General features: G+C 44.8%; 1 protein-coding gene across 1 annotated transcript in view; it reads left to right on the forward strand.

Annotated features, from left to right (window-relative positions):
- Window positions 1-16,300, forward strand: part of LOC147679609 (2'-5'-oligoadenylate synthase 1-like) — a 183,260-nt gene that overhangs the window by 44,845 nt on the left and 122,115 nt on the right. Inside the window, exon 3 of the mRNA XM_086943184.1 lies at window positions 11,709-11,991. Within this exon, the coding sequence (XP_086799310.1) occupies window positions 11,709-11,991 (283 nt within the window). The remainder of the gene's footprint in view (window positions 1-11,708; window positions 11,992-16,300) is intronic.

Consider the following 16,300-nt stretch of genomic DNA (forward strand, 5'->3'; position numbering starts at 1 on the left):
TGTGCCGCTTTAGCGCAAGGTTAGCGTTCTAGTCTTTCACAATGCGGGCGGCCATTTCGTGCTCTCCATCCTTGAGTACTGCGCACTTCAACCGTCATACTGAAGCGAGCGGCAGCATTCCGGAGAGTCTCCTCAGATTCTCATTTTGGTTGTCGTTCCTCAGAACTTTGTCTTTCCGAAGAGGATTCGTTTTGGACAGCTCCTCGCAACCTGTTTCTGGTCTTCCCGGATTCACAGCTTTTGCCTTGTTTTGACCCTCCGCTCCAGTAGTTGTGAGGTAAGCCGCTACGGACAGCTCCTAGCGGATGATCCTTCAGCGTTGGTTGGTTCCTCGACCAAGTTCGTCATGTACATCAACCTGAAATTGCTAATGTGGAATTAGAGACTTGCCGGAACTGGTTGCTTAGTCAATTCCTGTCAGCAAGGGTTCCGGTTCTGTTCCTTCAGCTTCCAGTCGGCAGCCATTACGTGAACTCTGTTTCTAGAGTCATTGGAGACTTAGTTGTTCGTTTCACTTGAGCTTCTACTGAACCTTCATAGACATAAGAATTATTCTGTCAGACCTAATTGGGATGTTCAAAGCCATCAGGTGTTTCCACTTCATCCTTGAACTGTATCCAGTCGGAGAAGTGTTTAGGGGTTATAATATATGCGCATATAGGTTATACCCTTACTCACACACACACCAAGCAAGGTCCTGGCATCAGCAGAATAAGACGCCGTTTACCATTGTCATCTGAGCGTCCTAGGAGAGCAGCTCAACCCACACTCTTATCAGGTACATCTTGGAACTGTGACATCTCAAAAGTGTAAAGTTGCTTGAACTGTGTTGTGAATGGCAAATTCCACTCTTGGAAGGGACGTATTAATTTGTGGTTACTCTTGCAGGTGTCTTCAACTCCACCAAGCCTAGACGACACCAGGGTGTGGCAGCCTCTCTTGTTTGTTATCCACTTCCCCTTTCCCTTTCGTTCCTGGGCTCAGAGTTCTCTGGGTGCAGGGGCAATTGGGAGTTGGGAACTTATCTTCTGAAGGCCCTCGTTGATCGCCCCCACAGACCATAGGAGTTCAGGTAGTCCTCTTGACAGATTGAAGTGCCGATAGACACATTGTGCCTTCTGTCTGGGCGAGATGACTGAGGGTTGGGATATGAAGGCCTTGACCTCAGTGCTAGAGGGAATGCAAAAACAGTTGAGCGACACTCAGGAGGAGATTAAGAAATCCAATCAAGAGACTAGTTATCTACGGCAAAGATTAGATGAGTTAGCTACTAGTACCAACCCCAGTTTTGAAAGATCGAAGTTTCAGAGTTTTGCTTCCCCCTCATCTTCCTCAGAGTTAACAACCCAAGTGGTGCATGCCATGTCACCCACTATTCCATTAGCTCCTCCAGAGAGGTTTCAAGGGGACCCACATAAGGCCCAAATTTTTCTGACACAATGCTCGTTGCATTTTTTGTGCAAACCCATTTTGTTTAAGGAAGACCAGTCAAAGGTGGCTTTTGTTCTGTCTTATCTGAGTGGAGATGCAGCAGCGTGGTCTCTACCCTTGGTCTCTGCTAATGATCCGGTACTCTACAAGTTTGAAGATTTCAAAGCAGAATTCTTACGCATTTTCGATAGGAGGACCATTTCACAGGCCACCGACAACGAATTGCTGGATCTCAGGCAGGGCAATAAGGAGTTAGTTGCTTATATTGCACAATTTAATCAACTCATCGTAGAAACCAGTTGGCCCGCGGCCAAGAGAGCAGCTATTTTTTACAGAGGACTAAAAGATGAGCTCAAGGATGGTTTAGCTCAAATTCCTAAGAGACCCACAGATTTGTCGGAGTTGATCGACTTAGTTTTACACATCGACCAGCGCCAGGCTGAGAGGCGGAGTGAGAGACGCAAGGATTTCAGATCAGCCCCGCCAAGGTTGGACCGAGCTCGAACCGAGGTCAGTAAGAGCCTTGAAGGCACCCAGGCCGAGGAACCAATGCAAATCGGCTCAGTACGAGGCCCTCTCAGTATGGAAGAACGAGAGAAGCGTCGAGCGGGAAAACTGTGTATGTATTGTGGTCTACCGGGCCATTTTGTTCGTGAGTGCCCGAAGAGACTGAAGAAGTCTACGACGGTAAAAGATCGGCTCCACCAGTAGACGGGGTTGCCCTGGTGGAAGCGACACAAGAGTCGGCCCCAAAATCGCAGTCTTTGGCAAATACCTTACAATGTCCAGCACCCATTTCAATCCAGTCTTCTGAAGAGTTTGAGGTCAAAAGAATCCTTGATTCCAAGATTAAGAGGGGAAAGTTGTTCTACTTAGTAGATTGGAAAGGCTATGGTCCTGAGGAGAGGTCTTGGGAGCCCAGTGATAACGTGCATGCTCCCAGATTAGTGACAGCTTTCCACAAGATGTTCCCGTTGAAACCTGGAAGGGGGGTTTTGGTGGGGGGTACTGTCAAGCCCGCCCTGGTGTCAACCCGCAGTGCCCCACTGCCAGGAATAAGACTCAAAGAATTTCCGTGGTATTACCGTTATTGGGGGTGCAGAAATTCATTGAGGCAAGAACGGTATACCCGGCAGGTCAAGGCAGCGCTGTGCCGCTTTAGCGCAAGGTTAGCGTTCTAGTCTTTCACAATGCGGGCGGCCATTTCGTGCTCTCCATCCTTGAGTACTGCGCACTTCAACCGTCATACTGAAGCGAGCGGCAGCATTCCGGAGAGTCTCCTCAGATTCTCATTTTGGTTGTCGTTCCTCAGAACTTTGTCTTTCCGAAGAGGATTCGTTTTGGACAGCTCCTCGCAACCTGTTTCTGGTCTTCCCGGATTCACAGCTTTTGCCTTGTTTTGACCCTCCGCTCCAGTAGTTGTGAGGTAAGCCGCTACGGACAGCTCCTAGCGGATGATCCTTCAGCGTTGGTTGGTTCCTCAACCAAGTTCGTCATGTACATCAACCTGAAATTGCTAATGTGGAATTAGAGACTTGCCGGAACTGGTTGCTTAGTCAATTCCTGTCAGCAAGGGTTCCGGTTCTGTTCCTTCAGCTTCCAGTCGGCAGCCATTACGTGAACTCTGTTTCTAGAGTCATTGGAGACTTAGTTGTTCGTTTCACTTGAGCTTCTACTGAACCTTCATAGACATAAGAATTATTCTGTCAGACCTAATTGGGATGTTCAAAGCCATCAGGTGTTTCCACTTCATCCTTGAACTGTATCCAGTCGGAGAAGTGTTTAGGGGTTATAATATATGCGCATATAGGTTATACCCTTACTCACACACACACCAAGCAAGGTCCTGGCATCAGCAGAATAAGACGCCGTTTACCATTGTCATCTGAGCGTCCTAGGAGAGCAGCTCAACCCACACTCTTATCAGGTACATCTTGGAACTGTGACATCTCAAAAGTGTAAAGTTGCTTGAACTGTGTTGTGAATGGCAAATTCCACTCTTGGAAGGGACGTATTAATTTGTGGTTACTCTTGCAGGTGTCTTCAACTCCACCAAGCCTAGACGACACCAGGGTGTGGCAGCCTCTCTTGTTTGTTATCCACTTCCCCTTTCCCTTTCGTTCCTGGGCTCAGAGTTCTCTGGGTGCAGGGGCAATTGGGAGTTGGGAACTTATCTTCTGAAGGCCCTCGTTGATCGCCCCCACAGACCATAGGAGTTCAGGTAGTCCTCTTGACACTGTGCCCACGGTTTACATCACCCTGAAGCCCCTGATGAGCATCACCCCGTACCCACAAAATCAACTTTACCCTGCTCCTTTGAATAACAACAAAAATAACAGTGCTCCCCTGCTGCATCACCCATCCCTGTGCTGGCCTGACACACATCGCCAAGTGGTTTTCTGGGGCGCATAGCGTTGTGGTACCCAGTGCACGTGTCCCATGATGATGATGATGCGCATCACCCTCACACCTGCTGCAGAGAGTTATTTGTGCATGAACGCTTGTATGTCTGTTGGCCAAGAACCCTAAGTTATGTGTGTCTGTTATTGGTGCCCTAAGGTCGAGTTTACTCACTTTTATTTGCAATAATGGGTGCCTGGAGGACCCCAGCCCAGGAGAAGGGTCTAAAAGTGCCCCCTCTATACAAGGCACCACCCAGGGGTACTATAGTGATTGAGAGGGACGTTATCCTGCCCAACGGCACAAAAACTGATTACTTTCGGTCCAATGTGTCTCCTCTGGAGTTACAATAGATGGCATTAAATAACTTCTGCCCAGGCGGATGTCATATTTTATTAATTGTGGGCGTACATGTTAGGGCACTGGCAGGACCTGGCCGACTTAAAGCCCTGTTGTTAGTGATAAAACAGGGAGCTGAACTGCCCAACGGCATTTACAGTCATCAGAAGAAAGTTAATTCAGTTGCCAGATTTGAAAGCAAGTAATTTAACCACAGCAATTAAAACAAACCTTCTCTTACATGTGCCTCCTCTGCTTCCTTAATACATTATTAATTGTGCATTCTAAAGTTGCGTTTGTTCTTGCTGCCTTGTGGTATATCCAACATGTGGTGGCATAGCAGCGCCAGTACCAACCTCTACCATATGCTGGTAAGTAGGTCCGGAGAGGCCTACAGGACATACCTATCAGAAACATTAAGGTATTCTGTGAGCCCTGGAAGCTTGATCCGTTATGCGTTTACTCCCACTATTGATGATATTTCGAGAAATATTTTTCCACTCTTTGCTCTTTGTCTAGGTCCATGGCACTTTCTTGTTTTCAGCTGACCTGCCACGCAATCCTAATTTCTTATCCGAGCTGCAGATGCCACATGCCGGGGTGTACAGGCACACTTTGTTGGGGCTGGGACCGCAAGCTAAGACTCCACCGCCCCGGCTTGAGTGTGATCGGGGCCCTGCGCCACGGTGGACCCAGGCTCACAACACCTCGCTGCACACTCTTCTTGCCAGCAGGGTCACAGGGCCTCCTCCGGGTACTGGTAGTTCCGCGCAGGGGTTTCTTAGGGGCTCTCCACTGGTTGCGACCAGCACCAGGGCCACCGCCACTCCGGAGGGGTGTGCTCGTGCTTGGGGTAGTGTGTGTTATTTAAAAAAAATGCGATGTTAAAGCATGCAGGGTGTTTGTGTGCGTAGTGTAGTGATTGTGTTTTGTATGTATTTCAATGTTGGAGCGAAGTAATGGGTTGCGCTGGGACGTTGTGAATGTGTGTGCGATGTAAAGACAGCGATGTGAATGTTTGCAATGTAAACATGTGCAATGTAGCATCATACATCCGCCTTTCTTCTGCTGCAGTGTGCACTAAAATGTTACCAACCATACTGGGCATCCCCTGTAATATTCTGGTCATCACTTTCTGAAAAACCTGTGCAGCCCAGGCCAGTCTAAATGGCATTCGTCAGAATTGAAAGGTACCATCGGGCGTAACAAACGCTGTCAAGTGACGAGAGTGTTCATAAAGCACCACCTGGTGGCATGCTGCACACAAATCTAACTTAGAAAACCATTTGGACTGACCTACAGCCGTTCTCAGATTGTCAATACATAGTAAAGGATAATTCTCTACCCAAATTGCTTTGTTGAGTGACCTCAAATCTACACATAAACATAAGTGACCAGTTTTCTTCTTCGCTAAAATACTCGGTGATAACCAAAGTGTAGCATCCACTCTCTCAATAATGCCCTTATTCTGCATGTCTTTTAACATTTGTGATAACTCTCTTCTTATACTACGAGGAACATTCCTTATTTTTTGCTTCATTGGCAAAACACCTTCTTTGATCTTAATAGTGTGAACAAAATTCTTAATTTGCCCAATCTTATTCTGAAAGACAATCTCCATTTTTTTTTTCAATGCACTTTATCACAAACCGAATTTAACAAGGAAACCGGACCCAGGTTTAATAATCATCCCAAACTCAGCCTTATGTCACAACCCTTTTATATTTATGCCTTTGTAGGCTACATAAACTTTTTCATGTATAGTTTTAATCTCAAACACATCTCCCCAAAAATATCCACACAAGTCTATTCTGCTGCCATCAAATGTTGTTGTCACGACATCTGGGAGTAGTAATACTCCTGTGACCAAAATTCTTTGAATTTGCCAACTGAGATCATTGTGAGTCTTGCACCTGAATCAACGAGAAGTGGAATCGCCATACCATCAATTTGGACAGAGACAAGAAGATCATTACACTTGTTCTCACTTTGTAAATAATTGATTTCCACTCGATCCACAGAAAGTACCAACTCCTCTAATCTTTTTTCTACACTTTCACATTCATTATTCGTCCCAAGATCTACAATAGATCTGACAGGGATGCATCTGCCACCCCTACAAACTTTCCCAAAATAACCGATCTTTTTGCATTTCCAGCATTCCTGTGTGACAGCTGGACAATTTTCGATCTTTGACACAAGTGTTGCATATTGGACACCAGTAGCCACACTTCTGCCAACTTTTTTAATAGCTTCAATGCCACTTTTACCTCCTCTAAAAGAAGTTTTATTACTATTGATAAAACATGCTCCTTTACCTTGTGAATTAACATTTGCCACAACCATATGTGGATTCTCGTTATCCAAATGTTTAGAGTCCAACTGAGAGCACTCTATGCTCTTAGCCATATCAATAGCTTCATCTAACGTTGGGTTCTTACAAGATATACATTTCTGTTGAATTTGTTTCGAATTGCATCTAGACACAATCTGATCTCTGATCAAATGCGACGTGAAACCCTCAAACTTACAATATTCTGCTAATACCTTTAAAGCAGTGACATAAGAATCAATAGACTCATTAGGAGCCTGAACATGAGTAAAGACTTGTGTCTGTGAACCTTCAAGATTGACCTTACCCTCAAATACATAGACAATTGCTTTACTGCAAGTTGATATTCATCCAAATCCTCAATGTTGTGTCCAGTAGATGCTGGGAGATGGTCAAACACATTCTGACCCTCAACACCCAAATAATAATAAGGTAAACTTATTTTTCTATCTCTCTTGAACTCCAAACTATCAATAGCTCCCAAATAAGCATTAAACAACCTATGCCATAATCGCCATTTTATTGGTGGGTCCCCTTGTTCCTGTAAAAAAGAACTGGGTGGAGTTACTGTTTGCATTTTGTAGTAACTAGATCAAAGGAACTAAATTAACAATAAAAAAATAACATGATTGAGAAACACAAAATCTGCACAAAAATTCTTCAAAAGTCAATAGTCTTCAGTATACCTTTTTTTAAAAAAATTAACGGGACCAGTATAGCATGCTAATCGCTGTTAAAAAACAAAATAGCCATATACTTGTATGCCTTATGACTAGCATGAAACAAAAGAACAATAAAGTGTGTCAATCGCTGTTGACATGTTCTAAATGTAGTATTGAGTTGGCCAGAAAATGTGTTGTTAAAGAATAGAAACGCACACCAAGACGCTCTGTCTACTCGCCATTAGTCCCAGATTCCTGACATTCATCAGAATAACACTTTGATCAGGAAAGCTGGCACTGCACGGAGACTCCAGTCTGCACACAGAGTGCAGATGTGGTGACCAGCTCGATCAAGAAGCTAATAGCAACGAGAACTCCGGAATGCACCCGGAGCGCTGATGAATACGCTATGCACACAGTGACTAGACCACACAGAGTGCTGATGAAGGGTGAACGCTTGAATATCCAGCACACGCTGCCTTTACAGTTGTGTACATGCACGCAAGCCTTCTGCTCGCGGTCGTTGCCTCGCGCAGCTTTTGTTGAGCAAATGTAAACGTCACCTCTTGGTTCGCAGAAACGTAAAAAGTACATTGAAAGAGTACAATTATGTAGATTTAAGTTTTAATGTGCCCTTCTTGCTACACAATCCCTGTGCCCTGACCAATATGAAACAGTACCTATGTAGTCGCGATATCCAGCAGAGTTTTTCTTGAGAACAGAAAATACCAGATTCATCCAGGTTCCTCCCAAGCTTGTCACCAAATCGGTAAACTCCTGCCTCCTTCATCACATTCCAATCCCTCCTTCATCACATTCCAATCCCCACATTCTACAATAAATCATAGAATGTAAACCTAATCTTCCACCGACCTTGAACAACAGAATATAAAAAATGTGTGAAACCTAAACCCTAATTCATCGCACTGGGATTGTGAGAGAGGGATGACTGTGGTTATGTTTGTAGGATGAGAAATTGTTGTCATTACTTGAGGAGTGTTTTCAGACAGTTTTGGGCCATTTTGATTTTATCTGGGGAAAAAGGAGGCTCTAGCTGTGTGGCAGCTTTTGTGGTAATCTTTTAAGGACACCTAATACTTTTGCGCAGTGTGTCGCTAAATTAGGGAGGGTTCTGTGGTGCTTTATGGTTACTGGGAATGAAGAGTCAAGACCCAATCCACCAATTAATGATGGAAGTGTCAGAACATAAGGAGTTGTGCAGCGTCCAACAACTGGACTCTAGAATAGAGTTCAGGGCAGAAACATTGAGCTTCAATCAGTTCTCGCCAGAGGAGGTGGACTTGGCTACCTCTGGCGGAGACACTCCTGAAAAAGTGGGAAAGAAGGGACATGTGAATTGTCCAACCAGGCTAGAGGTAAGGCCTGATCAGCTCACAGGTACTTCCAGTTCTACAAAATAGGGTCAAGCAAGAGGCCAGCCTTGTGGGTAGGACCATTGTTAACAAGCTTGACATCCAGGGCCATAAGATCTTCAATAAGAGAGGAAGCAGTTTTGCATTACTTATTGCTGAGATGTATATTAAAATCCCAGAGAATTGTAAAGCTAGCATACTTTATGATGTAAGGGGATAGGGCCTCCATTGAACTGGAGCTCCAGTTGGCCGCAGGACCAGGGGGGTGGTATATCAGATTACCGTGCATGGAGAAATAGTTTGAAGGAGTGAGGGAAAACAATAGAGCTTCACAGTCTGGGATGGTAAGTTTGTGTATTTTGGAGACATACTGTGCTTTGAAGATAAGTGCAATGCCTCCCCCTGTCTTATTCGTGAAATCAACTCTGAGGATGCGGCAGTCTAAAGGCAGAGTGGCTACGTCTGGTGCTGAGGCCTCATTCAACCATGTTTCTGTAAAAAGCTCAGCATCTGGCCATGGTCAGTTACAAAATTGAAAAGTTCAGACTGACGTTTCCCTAATGAACGACAGTTGATATTAAAAAACATAAAATGGCTGGAGATGAGTGATTGCCAGGCATCATGTCTCAAAGGTGAGCGGTGGCCTATTGTTTGGGCTTGAGGTGTGGTGCAAGGGTTGAAGATCACAAAATCACAGTGTGAGCATTTTAACAGTCGTGCTGGAGTTCCAGGAGGAAAGGCAAGCTTGTGGTTTAGTGGGGTGGAAAGCAAGCAGCTGTACAGACGAATAGGTCACAGAAAAGTGGCACAAACTAAAAGTAAGTACAAGCCCACCCACCAACACAATCCGAGCAGAGCTAAAATTATGGCGCCTTTAAAAACAGCGAATGCGGAGAACCCGATTATGGCTCTGACTATACTCCTATATGACCACTTCCAGTTGGAAGTGGGCATAACCCTGACCCAGAATTCTCTCGTTTTACCAAAAACAAGATGGTGAAACCCTTCTCTGGCTGTCCACTTGAGGTAGTCCACCTTAGGGGTGTGACTAGCCTGTAAGTGAAAGACGCCTCCTGAATATCTAATTTCCCTTCTGCTATGATGCCAAATGGACCTCAGGGTAGGAGTGGTCCCCATTTCTAGGGGGAAGCCATAGTCACGCATCAAAGGCAGCAGAGGTTTTGAAGCCTCTGGCTTTGGTATGCTAAATTCTCTAGCCATCATGCCAGAGGAGGTGTGATTACCTTCCGCCGGGCAGGCATTGCTCCTAGCCCCTGCGCACGGGCTCATGCCTGCAGGGAATCAGAAACTTATCTGTGGTGGCAGGCTGGATGATGCCAGTCAGCCAACACACTAAGTGACTGGTAGGGATACAGGGGCTGTACATTTTTTAGTAGTTATTACATTTTTTGTTCTAATTTTGCATTTTTAGTTCCATAGTGGGATGTGGGTTTATAGGGGAATTGGGTGGGAAGTAATTTAATTGCCTCAAATTGTAAAGCGCTCTGATATCCTTCGGGATCAAGTTTGTGCTATATAAAACTTTATAAATAAATAAATAAATAAGGGACCCTCTGGGTACATGTCTTCATAAATCCGATACTGGCATCAGTACAGATTTACTAAGACAATATGTTTGATACCAGTCATCAGTATTCTCAATGACGCCAGTATCTAGCTAGGTAAATTGTAATGACTAGTCCCCAGTACATACCTTTATAATGGCTTCCTGATCACTTGCAATGTCTAGCAATGTATCTAGACATCACAGTTGCATATCTGCTCAAGCAGATGTGCCCTCACATGTAGCATAATGTGCCCTGCCTTAGCGCTCTAAGGCCTGCTGTAAGGGTGACTTATATATGAATCGGACAATTTGTGAATGCAAAAAAGTTTTTTCCCATGTATCAAACCCTATTTTGCAATTCGGTAACCTATTACTGAATCGCAAAATGGGTTGGTGATTCGTTATTTGAAAGGGGCGTGTTTAGGGTGTCCCTTCCTAATACTAAATCAGAATGGTATGTATGATTGTTTTGTGGCCGAGAATATGGTCGCACAAAGTTCCCATTTCACCACCAACTTCAAGTTGGTCGTGACTCATTCGCAAATGGTAAGGGGTCTGGGGACCCCTTCCCCTTTTGGAATGGTGGCAAAAATGTTTTTTTAGAGCAGGCAGTCCCAAAGGCCGCTGCCTGCTCTTCAAAAATGAAAAGAAAACTTTTCTTTTTTCTTTTTTTGACCCAACCCGTTTCCCTTTAAGGTAAAAAGGGTCCATTAAAAAAAGGATTGCTTTATTGAAAATCATTCAAAGATATTGTGGTCTGCTGACGCCAGCAGGCCTCCATCTCATGATTTTAGTGATTCCTAGAGGGTCGCAAATTCTGATAAACCTTATTAGGAGCCTCAGGAGCTCCAACACCCTACAACTCATCCCTATGAAAACATGCAAACAAAAAACCGCTACACAAGCCTTCGCTGGTAACGTACCTAAAATCTGGAACTCCATCACTACTGATATCAGGACTACCCTTTCCTTTGTAAAATTAAAAATACTCCTAGAAGACCTCTTCCTCAACCATGCCTTCCCGAACCGATGGCTGCCTCCGAAGCGCACCTGCCTGCACTCTGCAGCACCCTGACATTGTTTCATTAAGACCTACCCCTTCCCAACTCCCCGACCCTCTCCTCATTCCCCCCTCCCTGAAAGAAGTTCAGCCCAAGACAACGTGTACTCATCAAGGTTTCTCAGGACTTCCATACCTTAATGTTGCTCTGCACGCTGGGACTTCAGAACCATTATGTATACCTATGCCTTATTTTGTGATTCCTGCATTATAACTGTTGTAAAGCGCTCCAATACCTTCGGGTCTGGCCAGCGCTATATAAAGCTCCTTAATAATAATTAATATTAATGAGGCAGGTCCCAATTTGCGACCTTCTAGGAATTGCTAAATGAAACTCTTTGAGTTTCATACATTAGGAATAGCGATTACCTAATTGAGATTTTCAGGAAATCACAATTAGGTAATCACTATTTCTAATGTGAATACATATTGCCCTTAATATAATTTGCAGATATGTTCAATTGTCTCTGACATCGAATACATTTTGTTCACTCTTCAAATGACTTGAAATACTTTTGTGTTACTTCATATCCTCCTTCTTTAGGGTGGCTCGTCCGCAAAAGGCACTGCTCTGCGAGAAGGCTCAGATGCCGATCTGGTTGTCTTCCTAACTTCCATTGATGGCTACTGTCAGCTGGAGAGCAAACGTAAGGAGATTATTGAAGAAATTCAAAAAAGGCTTGAAGAATGTCAGAGTGAGGAAACGTTTGAAGTCAAATTTAAGCCTTCCAAGTGGGAAAACCCCCGCTTCCTCAAATTCAAGCTGCGATCAAACACAATGCGAGAATATATTGACTTTGATCTCCTCCCAGCCTATGATGCTCTTGGTGAGTAAAGTACATCTTGCGCCAGAAAGCTGAATTTAGAATTTCTGTTCACCTTTGCAACTGAGCAAGTGCCACTGGAATTATGCGTCAGGAGAGGGACAAATTATGTGTCAGTGTTGACTAAATTATGCAGAAAGGAAAGTCAAATGATGCTGCCTAAAGCAGCCCATTTTGTGATAGTATTACTTCATCATTTTCTCATTTTTGCACTTGTTAACAATGCTTGGGCATAAGCTACACCTCATTACTACAAGTGTGACTTCCAAATATAGCAATAAGCATCGGGAAAGTGGCCAGTCGATCTTTGCACTGGGCAACATGTGTTGCTGCATTTTCACTATCCTTTGAACCGTTTGAACTACTAACAAAATGTTCGAGGCATGTGAGCTGTAGATCACATGTTTTGCATAAGAGCACCATCTAGTGTTGGGTCCCGATGTCTGCACTTTGTTTTTCAGGCAGAAGTTTTCCCTAGTCACGTGGTAGGGGACTCCCCCCTAAGGTGATATTGGCATGGTCATTGACTCCATATTCAGATTGTATTTTTGCGCCATCGGGTTTGGATGTACCTCGCTGCGCTCTGACGTCGATCCTTCAATCTTTCTTGGCGTGTATCACATTCACACTCAACGGTATTGTTTACGCTTGGGTTCCCCTTTCACCGCGAATCGTTATTCCTCATGAAAATTTCGATTGGAGAGCTCAAGGTAGGCCGTCGGGCCCAGCCCCTGGTTCGACTCGCAGTTGATGGAACAAACTGCTTTCAAGTTCTGTCCTCGTGCCACGCAAAATACCCGCACACCGACTCACACAATGTCGGTTTGTCACCCGACCACAGAGAAGATCACTGCAACGTGTGCTGAGCTTTCAGCTTCAAAAAGACTCTTCACAATCGTCGGGCCCAACGACACGACTTGCAGAGACAACAAACAGGTTCCATTCCCGACCTCTTCGGACCTCAATCCGAAAAAGAGGAAGGCGACGAGCCCATCGGAGCTGAGGAGGAACAGGAAGACATCTTCGTTTCCGAAGATAGCTCCGATGTGGATGAAGACATCCCGTAGGGACAAGGTACCCTGAGTACACCCCCTACCTCGCCCCACCTTCCATTTTCATCCAAGAAAAAGGCTCTGCACCTAACTGTGCCCTCAGGCCCCGGTGGGTACTGAGAACAAGCTTCCGAAGCCCCACCTTTGGGCTCGGCACCAAAGCATACTAAAAAGCCTTCCGGCTCCGAAAAGCCCCATGCCAAATCGGGCACCGAGCCAAAGACTTCAGAGCCGAAGAAAAAGTCTGCCACCGATCATCCTCCGTTGGCACCAAAACAAACTTCGGATCAGAAAACCCTGGGCAAGAAGCCATCGGCACCGAAAAATTCGAAGCTGAAACTCACGGAGGCTCTGAAGTCCCCAAAAAAACATGTTTTCGGTGAATCAATCGACAACCTGGATCACAAACAAAAAATTCTGGTTAAACACCCAAAGACTGGACATATCACCATTAAAGTGACTTTAAAAAGAAGTGCTACTACAGAAGAGGAATACCACATACCATTGAGGAAGAGAACTGTTAGGACAAATCCTTCCCCTCTTCCTCTTCCTTCACCTTCTCTACCCCAGACTATACCTGTACCAACTTCACCTGAGCACTCACCACCACACACACACCTGACAATCAGGGTGATGGGGATGGGGAAAATAATGATGATGATCAGACTGGAGACGTGTGGGATGACTATAATACTGATTCTCCCACTGATAACGACCCGGACATATATCCTACCAAACCCTCTCCACCAGATGACAGTGTAGGATTTGTTGAGTGTTAAGTAGGGCTGCTACTTACCATGGAGTCCCACTACACAAAGAATCCCTTGAAGAGGACTTTATTTTCAAGACTCTACAAAACACTCAAAAGTCTACACACATGTTGCCCATGTTGAAACGCATGACCAGACATGTAGATGACACTTTTAAAGATCCTATTAGAGCACTTACCCTTACCCTGAGGGTAGATAAAAAATACAAGCCTGCCCCATCAGATCCAGTCTACATAAGAGGTCAACTACCATTAGATTGACTAGTAGCTTCTAATGCAAGGAAAAGGGCAAACTCCCAGACTACTGGAGACGCACCACCACCAGATAAAGATTCTAAACTTCTTGATGCTTCAGGGAAAAGGATAGCCTCCCAGGCTGCTAACTTATGGAATATTTCCAATACACAAGCATTGCTAGCACGCTATGACAGCGCACACTGGGATGAAATGGAGCAACTGATCCAGTTTCTCCCTCAAGAACACAAATCAAAAGCGCGAGGCCTGGTTCGTTAGGGGCAGTTAATTTCTAACAACCAAATTAGATGCTTCCAAATGCTGCAGATACATCTGCCAGAGCAGTACACACTGGTGTTCTTTTAAGAAAACACGCCTGGCTGCGCATATCAGGGTTTAAACCAGAAGTTCAAACTTCCATACTAAACACACCCTTTGACAAAGAACACCTTTTTGAGCCAATGGTAGACTATTAGATAAAATGAAGAAAGATACTGAAGTGGCTAAATCCATTTGAGCACTTCAGTCTCCACAAGGGCGTGGTTTCTTTAGTCACTCCTTTTATCGATCAGGATCTAAGACTACTTCCTCAGACACTGCGTCCACCTATATGGGCAATAACCAGGTCCCAAGGGTTTCTATCGAGGCAATTACAGAGGAAACAATGGCAAGGTAGAGGTTCCAACACACGTACCTTGCCATCCAATACAAAACAGTGACTTGCCCATAGTTCCTCCCGACCACTTAACACCTGTAGGGGGAAGACTGTCACAATTTCTACCAAAGCGGCAGTCAATAACAAATGGTTTCTCCAAATTATCCAGTCTGGTTACTGCCTGGAGTTCATCAACACTCCTCTAAACATTCCCCCAAAGTCACACAGACTTCCACTGGATCACCTAGACATTCTCAAACAGGAAGTACAATCCCTGCTACTAAAACAAGCCATAGAGCATGTGCCAGCTCAACATCAAGGGTTGGGAATGTACTCCTTTTACTTTCTAATTCCAAAAAGGACGGCCCTCTCAGACCCATACTGGATCTCAGAGAACTTAACCTTTACATACAGTCAGACAACTTCCACATGGTAACACTGCAACAAATACTGCCTCTTTTGCAAAAAGGTGATTTTCTTTCTACTCTAGATTTAAAGGACGCCTACTTTCATATTTGAATTCCAAACCATCCGCCTCACCACAAATTTCTCAGGTTTGTGATAGCAGATCAACACTACCAATTCAAAGTGCTCCCATACGGAGTCACTACAGCCCCCAGAGTCTTCACAACATGTCTGGCGATAGTGGCTGCGCATCTCAGAAGACAAAGCATACATGTCTTTCCCTATCTGGACGACTGGCTCATCAAAGCCAGCACTAATGATGGCATATTGCATCATGATCGTTTCCCACACCAGGCTACACATGTGTCCACATCAAGAGTGTTTAGCTAGTCAGTGGAACCAGTCTCAAGATCTATTAACCGATCTAGTGTTGGTAAGTGGCCGTACTCATCGCTCTCTGCAGTGATGGAACACACAAAACCTATCAAAAGGATGGCCGTTCATAGACCCGATTCCACAAACAGTGTTAACAGCGGACGCATCCCTTACTGGCTGGGGGACTCATCTTCAACAACACACAGTGCAAGGACTGTGGAGTCACCAGCAAAGGTGCTCCACATCAATCATTTAGAGTTCATGGCAATCTTTCTAGCTCTCAAAGCCTTTGAAGATCACCTCTCTGGCAAAGCTTTATTAGTCTGAAATGACAACATAACAGCTAAGTATTACATACAAAAACAGGGGGAGACATGCAAGCGCGCAAAAACAAGATGGCCGCCTCCTGGTGAGCGCTGCATCGGAACAGCCTGTTTTTGCAAATAAATTACTAAATTCCTGTCAGAATTGTGTCCAAAATGAAGTAGCAGTACTTTGAAAACCTTACCTGCTGCTGTGGTGGTTTTCCTGGTCTTCACGACGTCGGAAGTGGTGTTTTCTTCCCTCCTGCTTCATCTTCAAACTCTGCTTCAAGGTACTGCCCAGATTTCCTGTCATGGGGGCAGAGTAAATAATCAGGAAAGGTCAGGCGTTGGCCTAACCACTCCCACAGTCCATTTTAGCAGCTGCACCAAGCTTTTTTTGAAGCAGTTTTTTTCTGTAATAATCTCCTTTTCCTTCACTTTACATTTATCTACATCCTTGATTTTTATAATAGGAAAATGGAGAATGAAAATGCGCAACAACCTCATAATAAGAGGA

Source organism: Lissotriton vulgaris, chromosome 11, assembly GCF_964263255.1.
Source record: "Lissotriton vulgaris chromosome 11, aLisVul1.2, whole genome shotgun sequence".
NCBI lineage: Eukaryota > Metazoa > Chordata > Amphibia > Caudata > Salamandridae > Lissotriton > Lissotriton vulgaris.